General features: G+C 39.1%; 1 protein-coding gene across 1 annotated transcript in view; it reads right to left on the bottom strand.

Annotated features, from left to right (window-relative positions):
* The window catches only part of RGS5 (regulator of G protein signaling 5), a 48,593-nt gene extending 35,509 nt beyond the window's left edge, over positions 1 to 13,084 (bottom strand). Inside the window, exon 1 of the mRNA XM_081225530.1 lies at positions 12,908 to 13,084. Within this exon, the coding sequence (XP_081081656.1) occupies positions 12,908 to 12,951 (44 nt within the window). The 5' untranslated portion in view covers positions 12,952 to 13,084. The remainder of the gene's footprint in view (positions 1 to 12,907) is intronic.
* Between the last annotated feature and the right edge of the window lie 854 nt (positions 13,085 to 13,938).

Below are 13,938 nucleotides of genomic sequence, written 5' to 3'. Positions count from 1 at the left end.
AAATAATAGCTCCCCAAGATGTCCACATCCTAATCCCTGGGACATGTGGATATGTTGCCTTATGTGGCAAAAGGAATTTTGAAGATGTGATAAAGTTAAGGATCTTTAGGTAGAGAGATTATTCTGGATTATCTGGATGGGCCCAATGTAATCATAAGGGTCCTTGTAAGGGGAAGGCAAAAGGGTCAGAGTCTGAAAACAATGTGTCAATGGATGCAGAGTGAGAGATATTGGAAGATGCTACACTGCCGGCTTTGAAGATCAAGGATGGAGCCATGAGCCAAGGAGTGTAGCTGTCTTCCAGATGTTAGACAAAGCAAGAAAATGACTTCTTCCCTAGACCTGCCAAAAAGAATGTAGCCCTAGGACCCGTTTTTGACTTCTACTTTCCAGAACAATATGAGAATAAATTTGCATTGTTTTAAGCTACTAAGCTTCTGGCAGTTGTTACAGCAGCAGTAGGAACCAAATATATTCTCTCTTAGCTTCTGTTTTTCAGACTTGATTCACTACAGAAAATAGACTTAAGGCAGTCAGACTGCTTTCTCATCCCCATTCTACTTTTCTATTTTCAGTTAACAGCTAATCTTTTCACCTTTACTGAATGGTCTATATGTCAACATTTAGCCCTCTGAATTTCCTCCCTAGACCAGCTATTCTTTTCTAACCTTTCTCTTTCTCTCCTAGCCCCAGGAGCTCAAACCAGACACAGCATTCTATAGGCTTCAGTTTCATGGCATAGTTAGCTAGGAGTTATTCCCTAGAGTCTTGCATTTGGCAGTTACAGTTGGGTTTTTTTTTTTGAAATCAAATTAATTTAGTAACTATAAAACTATCAGGAAAGTCAGGATAATGTGTTCTGACTTGACATTACCTAAGAATTCCTAAAGGAGAAGACCTGAGTTCAGAGGAAAAAACTCATTACCTACTCCTAAAAAGAATATCCCCTCTAGGTTACCAAATTCTGTCAATAGTCCATTTATTCTATCAACACCCAGGCTCAGAGGGGTTATCTGTGATCCCCCTTCTGTCTTGCTTCCTGTCATCATTTGTTTCATTTGCTTTCTAATGTTCCATGCAATGGGCCCTTCCATTTGAGTCCCACTTCCATATGTCCTGTTTAGCTCTGTAGGGAGATGAAGGTAGTTTGGGATGTTCTCCAGTTCCCTGCTCTGGCCCCATTCTGAGACATGGCTGCAAGGGTATCCCAACATGAAAATAACTAAGAAACATCACACACTTAGAAAAAGTACATGTTCCCCAGCTAACTAAATGGTTTACTCAACCCATATAATGCATAACCCTATTTAGTGTTTATAACAACCCTGAGGGAGGTACAAATGTTTTTCCCATCTTGTAGATGGGAAAACTGAGTCACAGAGAAATTAGGTGATTTGCCCAAAAATCATCCAGTAAATGACAGTGGTAGGAGTCACACCCAATCTCACTTCAGCTCCTGAGCTCTTAATTACTATGCAACACCTCTTTCATGTGTTCAGATGTTGTAATTGGCAGTTATAAGCATCTGGTAAATAGAAATTTTGTTCAAAATCATTTTTTTTTCTTAAAGACAACTGTTTGTTTCCTAATCAAAACCTTTTGAAAGATGGTGTCTATGGAAGAATAAACATCTTAAAAGTGAAGACAGACAAAATTCATAAATTAAGGTTCATCAGATAAAATAAAATGAAGGTGATATGGAAATCCAGAGACCTTGAATTATCTCCAATTCTAAACAGCTATGTGGTCTTGGACAAGTCACCAAACAGTTTGGACATGTTTTCTCATCTATAAGAGAAGGAATTTGTCTGTGACACTGATCCTGTTCTCATTCTGTGATTCTAAGCTGGTCACCTTAGAGAAGGGGAAAAAAAAAATCATATCCCATCTCAAGGGGCAGAATCTATGATTTTGAGTCACCGGGCCTTTATTGTGTGTATGCGTGTGATCAGAATTGTGCTAGGTACTCAATTCTACACTGTCACAATTGTCAGTTGCCTTTGCTAATCTTGTCTTTTTCATGCTCTTAAACTGGTATCCATTTTAATAAAATATTAAAATAAGTAGCTAATGAGAGTTACATATTCCTTTCCCTCTGCTGCAGTCCAGCCATCTGCACTCACATTTCAGCATAATTGCAAACATCAAGGCCCTGTCTGAACCAGGAAAGGAGATAAAGGTTAAGTTATTCTTAGAGGATCTGAAAGATAAATGTTAGAGGGCAATTAAAAAATTTTTAAAGGCTTTTTGAACTATCAAATTACAATTTTGAGAAAATCTCAACTTACAGTAAGTTTTTTCTTCACTGTTGCCTGCTAAAGGAAAAGTGTAAAATTCAACCTGTGAAGGGAGGAAAAAAATCCCCAATGATCTACATTCATCTATATGAAAAAAAAATTGCTTCCTCCTAGCCAGCTCAGACACTTTCAAGCTGTCTGTGTGAATCTCTGATTTCAACAAACAGTCCATCTTTTTTCCAAGTCATAAAAAATATCAGGTGTGTGTGTGTGCACATGTGCACATGCATGCATGTGTGTGTGTTCAAGTGACATAATGTTTTGGACTTGGGGGATTCATAAACAAAGTCCAATACTCTGAAGGCTTGTTATCCAGAAAGCACCAGACCTTAGATAGTGGGGTCTCCTGAGAAAGTCTTCAGTGTGACCTGCACTGTTGACCTTATCCTAAAGTGCACAGGTCATTCAGTCCCATGTTCCTGTTGACCCAGGTATCTCTTGTAAACTATTACTTAAAATGTTACCATAATACAACAAACTACTTTGTTAATGAGACATCTTGATTCTTCCTAAAATCCTGAATCCCCACAGACAAGTGCCTCATGAAGAAACAGATGGTTTGCACAAAAAAATGTCAAAAATTAGTAGCTTGACAAAAACAACTCCACACACTTCAGTACCAATAATGAGCACTTACACAGAAGAGCACTTCACATTTTTTTCAAGTATTTTACTTCATGTTTCATATCTTCCTCAGACTCTAATATGATAGTTCCCACAACTTTCTAGAATGTAAAATTTAGGGATCTGAGTGACATTTTGTCCAGATGGGTTAGGAATTGTTTTGAGAAGTGTCTGGGGAAGCAGTTGGAAAAGAGAAAGGAAAGCATGTAGAATATAGAATAATGGTCTTAGCCTCATTTGCTATTTATGAAGCCAGCTGATTATCAAGTATCTACTGTCCAAAGTGTTCAAAGACTGCTTAGCTGAATCTTTTCAACCCTGAAATATTTCCTTTTTGAAGGAGAAAAAATGTCAGTGCAAGGTATTTTATCTCAGCATGGCAACTGAATAGAATGCTTTGCAAGGAAATACCTTGTCTGGACTTTCCAGGAGAACGATGGTCAGGGTGAGTAAGCTCGAAGTCGCATGTGCATTAGTTGTGTTGGTGGTGCATATATCCTATGATTAGGCTGGCCACATCTACAGATTTTCTAGGAAAGACCCAATTTCTAATGCCTGGTCTAGAGGCTAGCTATATGTCCTCATTCTAGTCGGAAGTTGCAGTCACTGTGCATATATGTGTCTGACATGGATTCATGTAGTCAGAGGCATTCTTCATGCCACTTGAAGAATTGTCTATACTCCAGTATCTACTCAACTGGTAGATGAAAATTGATTAATTTTGTAAAAGCCTAGAAACCCCAATTCACCCTTCTTATTCCAGCCTCAAGGATGGAAACTCTTTCACTGTTAAGTTGATGGATGAGTCTCCTTCTGGGCAGCATCAGAAGGGCATGAGTAGACCACAGTTTCCACTGACTGAAGAAACACGTGACCTAGTGTGAAAGCAGTCAAGGCGGGCACTGCACACCCAAGGTGAGGCATGTCTGTGTCCTTATTTCACTTTTCCTCCCTGCCCTCAAGGAAGTTATACTCTTGAGATAAGAGAGAACTAAATTAACTGTAAACAAAATACAGTGACCCTTGAACAACAGGGGTTTGACCGGCACAGGTCCATTTTTATGTGGATTTTTTCAATAGTAAATGCTACAGTTCTACACCATTCAGCAGATGCAGAACCATGGATACGAAGGAGCCAGTGGATTTTCCATTCCAAGAAGGATTGGTACCTTAAAGCCCCGAGTTGTTCAAGGGTCAACTGTACAAGAATCATAGACTGTTATAATCCATGATCTTTGAACCTAATTCACACTCGAATTTTACAAGAAAATGAAACCATCTGTTCCTTTCATGGAATTTGCCAAAATAAAAACAGAGTCACCTTCCGCTACTTATAAATATATGTTTTTCACAAACTGGGAGTTTATTCTGAATTTGATACAAGTATTTTTATGACATATAGGGTACTGAATTTAGTCCATTGAAGTCCTAAGTGACTGGAAGAATATTTCACACTTTTAATCACTGCTTTCAAGCTACATCCAGAAGTTAGTTTCTGGGCCTTCCTACAGGACTTGGGAAGAGCTGGAAAATTAAAATAAAAATACAATCTTTCTTCAGAGTACACGGTGTCCAAATCAAGAACAATAAAGTAGTGGAGCTAGAAGGAGTGAAGAGGATAATATAATTGATTTCTAACCTTTTACAAATACAGTAATGAGGCCTGGGGAGGGCACTGACTAATGACTCACCCTCTGCTATTTAGTAGAAGCCAAGTTTACAGCTCAGGACCCTGGATTCCCCACCCAACACCTTTTCCACATGTTACATAGCCTTTTATACTTAAATCTAAAAATTCTGTGTTCTACAAATAAATTGCAAGGAAAAAAGAAATAAAAGACCGGAAGCCCATTGATTAGGAAAGATATAAGAGGCTCTGGACCAATCTCAGTGTGTGACCCTGGTGCCTGGTGTTGGTGCCTGGGTGGTGACTTGGGGTTACTCTTTCAGTTTTAAAAGAGTAGAGTGATTACATGTGAATCAGTTCAACAGTGCCTCAGGGAAGACAGCTTAGTTTCCTCACTGCTGTGAAGTAAAAAAGCAGAAAAAGGATCTGTGCTCCTGTGGCTTCCAGCTCCAGACATGGTGTGTGCTGCACACAGTAGGATCTTAGTAAACATGATTTGATGTGGAGGAGCCAGTGGTTCTGCAGTCACTTAAGGGATGTGAAAGGTGGGTGAAAGGGCACTGGAGACAAACCCCTCAGGTCATCTTGTTTATGAACTGTGGATGCCTCACCACACTCTACCAAGCAGCTCCAAATTAAGATGGCTAAAGTGCCCCCACCAGATAGAAGGCACTGGTCTCTCAGTCTCTCTGGGACCTTAAAGTGCCTTTGCAATAAGTGCTTTTCCATAACTAGAGCCCAATTAATTGTAGAAAGAACACTAGATTAGTGACTAGTGCTTATCAGTCTAATAATAAAATTTAACAGTAGTCCAAAAAAAAAAAAATGTGTGACCCTCATTTGGACCCTGAGGGGTCAAAGAATCCAACTGCAAAAAGATCATTGAGGATATTTGGATGCTTACTGAATATTTAAGGATATTAAAGAATTGTTAATCTTTCAGTATAATCGTGGTTTTTAATGTTTTGTAAAGAGCTTTCAAACGGGATACTTGATGAAAGAATTATGGGCAAAATCGTAAAAATACTGTATTATTATACAAACTCATCATTATTATTTTTTTAAATGAGGCTATGATGAGGAAGGAGGAAAAGAAATAAGGTTTATCAAAAGCCATGGCACGGGGTTTCTACCGCCTCTCCCACCACCTCTGCTGCCTCAGAACCTGCCGCCACCACAGCTGCTGCCGCCACCTCCTTCTCTGGCCCTTCCGCCACCTCCCCACGACCCAGGCCCCTATGTCCTTGAGAGGAAGCCGTATTCAGTCTCCCTCGTGGGCCCGTGGCGCAGCCATGGCAGACAGCGCGGGAGGTGGAGGCACCGGCATGGTGGGCATCGGCCCCATCCACCCGGCCTCATTGCTTCCTGGAGACCCGCAGCTCTTAGCGCTCATACTGGAGCAGCTCAAGAGCCAGGGCCTGATTGACAGATTTTGCCGGGACTGCCTGGACGACGTGGACACCAAGCCAGCTTACCAAAACCTGAGGCAGAATGTGGATAATTTTGTGTCAACACATCTGGAGAAGCAGGAATGGAATCCTACCATGAACAAAAACCAATTGCGAGATGGTCTGAGGCAGAGTGTGGTATAGCCAGGGATGTTGGAAGCTGAAGTGGACAGAATTATTTACCAGATGGTGGATCCCAAGCTAAACCACATCTTCAGGCCACAAACAGAACAAGCAATTCATGAGTTCCTGGTGGCCCAGAAAAAAGAAGCTGTGCAAGTGCTCCCTGCAGAGCCTGAAAGCCAGGACCCTCCAGCTCCATCCCAGGATGCTCCCTAAGAATAGAACTGACAAGTTTTGGAAGCTCCATTGAATTAATGGTGAAGAATTGGATTCAGTTACATAAGAGTACAACTTCAGAATGAAGACAGGCCAAGGTCATCACTGACTTCAAGATGCAACGTTGACTGTGAGGCAGTGTCCAGATAAAATAGGGAGCAAATGAGCCAGTAGGAAAGTTGACCATGTGGACCCCCATACTGTGCTGCCATCTGGCCAGCCTGTCCAAGGGGATGATATATTAAGAAACACTACATTAACTTGGGGTTGTCCTAAAACGAACCTTTGTACTTGAACTTAGAAACTGTGTGTGAATTTTAGGGTTTGTGTGTGGGGATAAGCAAAAGCTACAATGAAGGAACATAACCAGTCCCAGAGATGCAATTTCAAAGAATGACAGTAAAGGTTCACCAGGAGTAAGTACTGGACAATGCTCATTTGATACTCTTTCTCAGAGTTGTACAAGTCATTAGCAGCAAATAGCTTTAAGATTTTTGTGACCCTGTTGTGCATGACTCTTTGTAGCTTCCATTTCCCTTCCCCTGTAAGGTGTCAAAACGTGGGACCTTAGAATGCATGAGAAAATGTAGACTTAGATGTAAGGAAAAACATTTGCAGGCTCTCTGTCCAAGGCTTCTTCCTATCCTACAAGGGCTAGTGAGTCTTGGGTGTGTTTATTTTATTCTCATGTTTGTGTTTTTTAGAAGGTGAATAATTAATAAGTGGCTTAAGTTTTGTAATTAAATCATTTGATACTATGGGGGAAAAAAGCTGTGGCACATAACTGAAATTTAAATGATGATTTTCTGACTACCTATAAAGAAGGAAAGAAGGATGGAAGGAAGTTAACTATTTAATAAGGGTCTGCCTACTAAAAACTAGTTACTTTATATACATTATTTCATTTATTTTTTATAGCATCTCTCCCCAACAAGATAAATATCCTCATTTATGGATAAGGAATGAAAGCCAGAGAGGTTTAGTTTCTGGAGTTTATACAACTAAGGAAGTAATAGAGGTGGAGTTACCACCTCCATGTTTTTTTCACTCCACCACATTGCTGATGTTAAGGCAGGGGATAGACTGTGAACTTACATCCTTCCTTACTCTGGTTTTTCTTTAATATCCCTAAAATGTGTAACCTTAGGAGTTACTTTCTCACTGAAAAACAATCAAGCTTTCACTGTCTTTATCCTCTGGGTGACTCAGCCTTTAAAATAGAGTGCAGGTTTAATGTTATCTGAGACTCCATTTGAATGAACTTTAAAGGAAGAAAGAGATAGGAACCTGTTATCTTCTGGCCTCCAGCCATATTCTGGTTCCTGTTACTAATGATTGATCCTGACTGAACTAATTAAAGTTTAGTTCCTTTGCTTTCTGGCCAGCAGGACAGACAAAAGCCATTAACACACAACCCCAGAAATATAAACTCTCTCTTCCTAGGTAGCATCTATCCCATAATAGTGTGTAGTCCTTGTTAAAGAAGGAGAAACAAATTAGATAACCTTTCAGGTTAGCCTTCCAAACTTAAGATTCTGGGATCTAAAAGCATTTTGAATTGATATCTGGTGTTTCAACATAGCTCAGAGTAAATGAAAGAAAAAATAGGAAGAGGCAACAGAATACAGAATGTAATTCATTAAAGAAGCGGGGACAGTACTGCATGAGAAATAGCCAAAGTGATATAATTTCATGAGGTTCAGCAAAAAAAGACTCACCTATTTAACAGGGTTTTCCTGATGAAATTATAGAAAAGCTTTCTTCCTCTCCCAATCTCCTCCACTCTGCCCCCCAAACAGGAAGCCCTCTTTATTTTACAACATACACTCTTTATCCTATTGTAGCATAAAAGTCACTGTTCTTGTCCTTCTCAATCCCTTTGGAAGCAGAGAAAGCACCAGGACAACCTGGAAGCAGGTCTGTCTCCACTTGCTATAAATTTATTTGTGCATTCTTTTGACAAAATATTTAAGTGCCTACTAGGTGCCAAGTACAGATTGTCTTTTTAGTAATTGAAGTCTTTAGGCAAAAGGGGGGAAAATCTTTTTCATGAACAGATCTTTTCAATCCTCACAGTTGGAGTGGATGGGCACTGGAGGAGTGGATGGGCACTGGACAAATTCCAAGGAAACAGTATGCAGGATGAGGTGCATGGGAGGTTAACTGTGGCTGGAAATCCAGAGGTCCCTCCTTGCTTGCATGAGAGAGACAATACAGACTGCACAAATATGTCATAACATCAATCCCCTCTCACCTCCCAGCCTTTGCACATGCAGACGTGCCCCTTGGCCTGGGATGACTTCCTTCTCTTTCCTCTTCCTCTCTAGACCTGACCAACTCCTCAGTCCTTTCAGGCTTAGTTCATAAACCTTAAGCATTATCCCCTGTGACTTCTTACAGTTTTCCATAGCTACCCAAAGCTCTATGAGCTCCCCACCCATTCCCCCCACTTTTGTGCTTCTTAGCACTTGGTGTATTTATTCCTTTATAGTGGATCTCAACACAGAAGGCTACTTTCTTCTTATTTATCTCCTTACCTGGACTGAAATTTCCCTGAGAGGTCTTTCACCCTTATGACTAAGGCAAGTATGGAGGTTGGAAAGGCAATCCAGAGAAACAATAGAAATTGTTTCATCAGTAAGAATTGAAACAAAGTTTTTCTTAGGAACATCCCCTTGCTATTTTATTAAATAGTTTATTCACTTCCTTAAGATTGCAGGGTTTCACTGAAATATTTGGAATTATGTCACAAGACTCTCTATCAGCAATATCAAGCTTCAAATTCATACTTGTTCCCAGAAAGCATGATCCCAAACCCTACAATCTCTTTAGGCTTCTTTGATGATCCTGTGTCCATTCTGATTCATTTATCATTTATTCAAGTTCATTGCTACAGTCTTTAATTCACTAGGTGCTTATCTTTTCTCTATAATTGGTCCAAGGATGTGCTCATGCCTTTGGAAAAAGGGTATTTACTTGATCCTGTGGACTCAGGAGCCTTGACCCACTCTGTTTGTTGCTTCTCTGTGGCTTGACAACCTTACAAGATTAGTTGATTAGATACTTTTCTACTCTAAATTGTCCATACTTAGACCCACATAAATTGAAGAAGATGGGGAAAAATTGAATGTTTAGTAAAATGATAATAAACAACAAAACAAAACATCACTTTCCCCATTTACTTTCTATAGCTCCTGAAATTCCCAGCATTGCCATACACTTGAGGTGGCCAGAAGCCCCTGTGTGAACTATGGATTAAACACATTCCACAGCTAGCAGCCTTTATAATCTTAAACAGAAACCAGATGTAGGTCAGATATCTATAGAAGAGTTTGTGACACTTTATTAACAGCCCAGGGAAAATTCTTTGTCGGTAGCTGTCTTCATTACTCCTTTACTCCCCTTTTGTAGTTTAGTAGAGACTGTAAATTTGGTATCAGGAGTGGTCAACCCCGATGGACAAAGACAATAGTAATCACACTGGTTGCTTTATAATGGTGACAACTTTGGGGGAATCACAATGACAACACTTTTTATTTCAGAAGACTTCCATCTTTCTCCAAAGAGCAATATTTACTTTAAAAATTAAACTTGTTCAGAGAAATTCAAAACACTTAAAATAAAATGAATTTTTAAAAAGAAGCCTAAAATTCATAGCAGAAAATCACTGGTAAAAATAAGACTTTCAATTGACTCAACTCTTTCCTTTTCCATTGACTCTAAGATTCCCACCCATACAGCACAGGTTTCAATAGGCTAGAAGGTAAAAATTGTGGAGTGGTGACCATTTATTGCCCAAGTATTTGGATTATTGGTCTCTTTAAATATATAAAAAATGTGAGGTCAACTTTGAGTTTTAATGAGCAATAGTCTTAAAAATATAAATAAATAGTAAAACAATAGTTTCTACAAATACATCAAAGTTGACTCTGGCTTAATGCTTCTGTAAACATTGAGAAAGGACTATTTCCCAAAGCTCCTGTTACATGAAGTAAATGTTGCTTTCTTGGAAGTCAGATTCTCACTGAGTAGATTGCTTCTGCCACAGTCATGATTTCAACACAGGGTTGAATTCTTGACGATTTTCATTAATTGGCTTCCAAATTTTAGAGATAAATAAATTAGGAAAAATTTTCCTTTACTTGCATCTCTCGCTAGTCATTGAAACCAGGTGTATTTCACTTTATTTAAACTATGTTATGATTAGAAAGGATGTTAGAGAACAACTAATCCAACATTCACTTACTAAATAAGAAAATAAAATCCCAGGACAGTGAAATCACTTTCTCATGGACACAAATTAGTTAATGAAAAAACTAAGTCTGTTCCTTACTACATAACCAATATTCTTTCCACTATGAATAGAGCCAAGGAAGGCAGGTTTGGAAGGATTTATTCAAGTATCATTTTTCCCTTAGAGTAGACAGTTTTACGTTCTTTCCATGAGAGCGTGCTAACAGCTCCCTAGCTCTACAATTCCACTTCTCCAAATCACTCATTACAGTCATTGGAAATATAACTATATTTGCAATGGTAACAGATCATGAAAAAAAATGTAATAGGACACAATAGTCACAGGATTCTACCATATGCCTTAAAAGTTTCAGGCAATCTATGCAAAAAAGCTTGCTCCTTGGTCAGTCTATAGTATACTATGTGAACATTAGTTATATCCTGGAGCAGAAGAATTTACTGTGAATTAAAAGATTTATAAAGTGAATCAATAGCAATGTTGGTAGTGAATTAGTGAATCAGATATGAAACAGTTATAGGAATCAATGAAAGAAATGCGCAATCCACGTGCCTCAGTAAACATTATGCATATTTACAAAAACAAATTGGGCAATATTAGTAACAATGCCAAACTTTCAACAAACATTTATTGCTTTTTCACTAAATGCCAAGCAATGGGTCATAGGATCACAAAATGACTGGCAGACCAATGTTACAATCATTCTGAGTCAATAGTTCACCAATTAACAAGGTAAGATTTACCCATTAAATGAAAGTACATGATTTCAAACAATAAGTGGGCTAAAGACATGTGTTAAAATTGTCGTAAAAGTCAAATCTGCAATTCTCAGAGTTGCAAAAATGGAAATGGAAAAGATTATGCATCGTCATGTTCAAGGAATTGCCTTTCACCCCTGTATTCCTCCTGTTTCTCAGGCTTTCTCTAAGGGGAGAGACAGGCTGATAAACAGTATCCAGCACTGAAACCTGTCTTCCCCACTGAGGATGGTCCAATGGCCAATATTGCCCACCTAGTTGCAATCTAGTCCTAGCCTAATTATTTAAGTCCTACTTTACTTTTTAAATATATATATATATATATATATACATATATATATATATATGTATATATATATATATATATATATATATATATATCTTTTAAAAATAATCTGTGCTTTTGACAGCACAAAGTGAGAGAGGTCTTTATTTCTGGTCACTAGACAGTATTGTTGGAGACAAATTCCTTTGCTAAGATGTTATCTTTAAAAATCATTTTGAGATTATTTCTAGGGTCGAAGTCATCAAAAAGAAAACCTGAACTTGTAAGAGACAGAAGTACAGATCCATTGAACAACACAACCTTCTTAGGCAAACATTGACAGTGCCTTTAGGGATGAAGTTAGACTGTACAAGGATCACCTTTATTTCCTTTAAATAATGTAGGATCAAACAAAATTTAATCAAATTTATTCTTAAGCAATAAGAGGAGAAATATCCCTAATTCTCTGCATCAGGTAGGATTGTTGGGTTAAATTTTCTAACAAGTCAGATATTTGTTCTCCTCCTGTTTACTTAGTCTAGATACTTAAGATTCCCTCCAGAACATTGTCCAGTCTAAAGACAACCACAGAGCCTCAAAGGTGCTCCTCTGTATCTAAAAAACAATGCTAGCTAATAAATAATCTCTATGTCCCAAGGGCTGCCTTCTGTCCAGCAATCCAGCTCCTTCTATCTGATGGTATCCAGATACAAAGAACAATGAGAAGTCCTCTCTGCCTCAATGCAAATCTCAGTCTTCCTTTCCTATTCCATGTACATTAATAAAGGTTAACATTTACACATTTCTCATATGTGCCAGACAGTGTTCTGAGAGTTTCACATACAGTAATTCAATCCTCATAACCAGCTAGTGAAGAAGATACTTAGTAGATCCATTTTTACCACTAAGGAAACTGAGATACAGAGTTTAAATAAATTGACCAACACCACACAAATAGTAAGTAATGGAGCCAGGATTCAAACCCAGGCAGTTTGATGTTGGAATCCATGCTCTTAACCATACTCTTCTGAGTCTGAACAAGTGCTTATAAAATAGGCATCTCCTCAGAGGAAATGATGTTCTGGATATAAATGGTGTGTGATATATCTCATATTGCATCAGTCTACTAACTCAGATCTTTCAAAACCTTGCCATTAACAGAGAGGAGGCAATTCCCAGTCTACAATCAACCACCTGTTTTGCCACAAACTACAGTGACCCTCTATTGCCTCTGGTTATCCTCCCCTTATCTCCTAAGATTCTCCTTATCTCCACCTCTTAAGTCAAAATAACTCACCTTTCCAGGCATGAGTGGGGCAAGGCTGCAAGTCCTTTACACATTTTGGCAAGTGGCTTAGGTCCTCAGCTTTGAGTACAAGTCCTTATCAGCAGAGCAAGTCTTTGAAAACTTCAAAACCGTCTGGGACTGCCTTTTTCTCTGAGGAATATATAGAGGCTCTTTCCCAGCCCTCTGTCACTCTGTAGACCAATCCAGAGCCTTAAAGGAAATTGCAGGCTGGAGAACAGCAGCAATTGTGTGGGAGGTGGAGGCTGGAATTTTTTCTCTGCTGCAGGCGCTGCTGCATTAAGCTTTCAACTGCTCTTATCAGAACACTTACTCTGCCAGGGCAAGGGTAGTCCCTAAACTGTGCACAAATCATTCATGTTTTAACTCATAATTTTGAAACAACCACAGCAAAGATGTGGGCTTTGTTATGAAGCAGAGTGCCTTGGGCTACTTCAGATATGTCAAAGTCATAGACTGTTAGTACTGTAAGGGCTTTTGCAGATCATATAGCCCAACTTTGTTTCACAGTGGAGGAAACAGTGTTAGAGAAGTTCAGGGGACATGGACATGAGTCCCTATGATGTGCCAGGCACTCAGGACGATGTTAGGAATTCAAAGAAGAAGGTACTCTCTGCTCTCAAGATCCCCAATCATCATGTCAGTACGATATAAGTGAGCAATAGAGGCAGGTCCAGGATACTGTGTTTTCAAGCACCACAAGGGAAGATTTTTTTTGGAGGCAATAACCCCTGAGCTGAGTGATGAAAGAGACAAAGGACCTTACATGATTCTATCTACTGGATTTTACCCCCCAAGTTCCCCTAATTCTATGAGTGGTATTCTGATTGATCTTTATTTGAGGACTAGGTTAGGTAATTCTTTGGAGCACCACCCCCATCAACTCACTCATCCTTGGCTAGGTTTGTCATGCCTTCCCCTTCAACATTTTCCTGCTTCCCACCATTCAAGGATTATTTTCACTAAAATTTATTTTATTTGTGCTTCATCCTGTCAGGACCCAAGGGGCTGATAAATTAATA

Source organism: Mesoplodon bidens (assembly GCF_964165515.1).
Source record: "Mesoplodon bidens genome assembly, chromosome: 2".
NCBI lineage: Eukaryota > Metazoa > Chordata > Mammalia > Artiodactyla > Ziphiidae > Mesoplodon > Mesoplodon bidens.
Note: the sequence above shows the minus strand (reverse complement) of the source record. Positions and strands in the feature narration are given on the sequence as shown.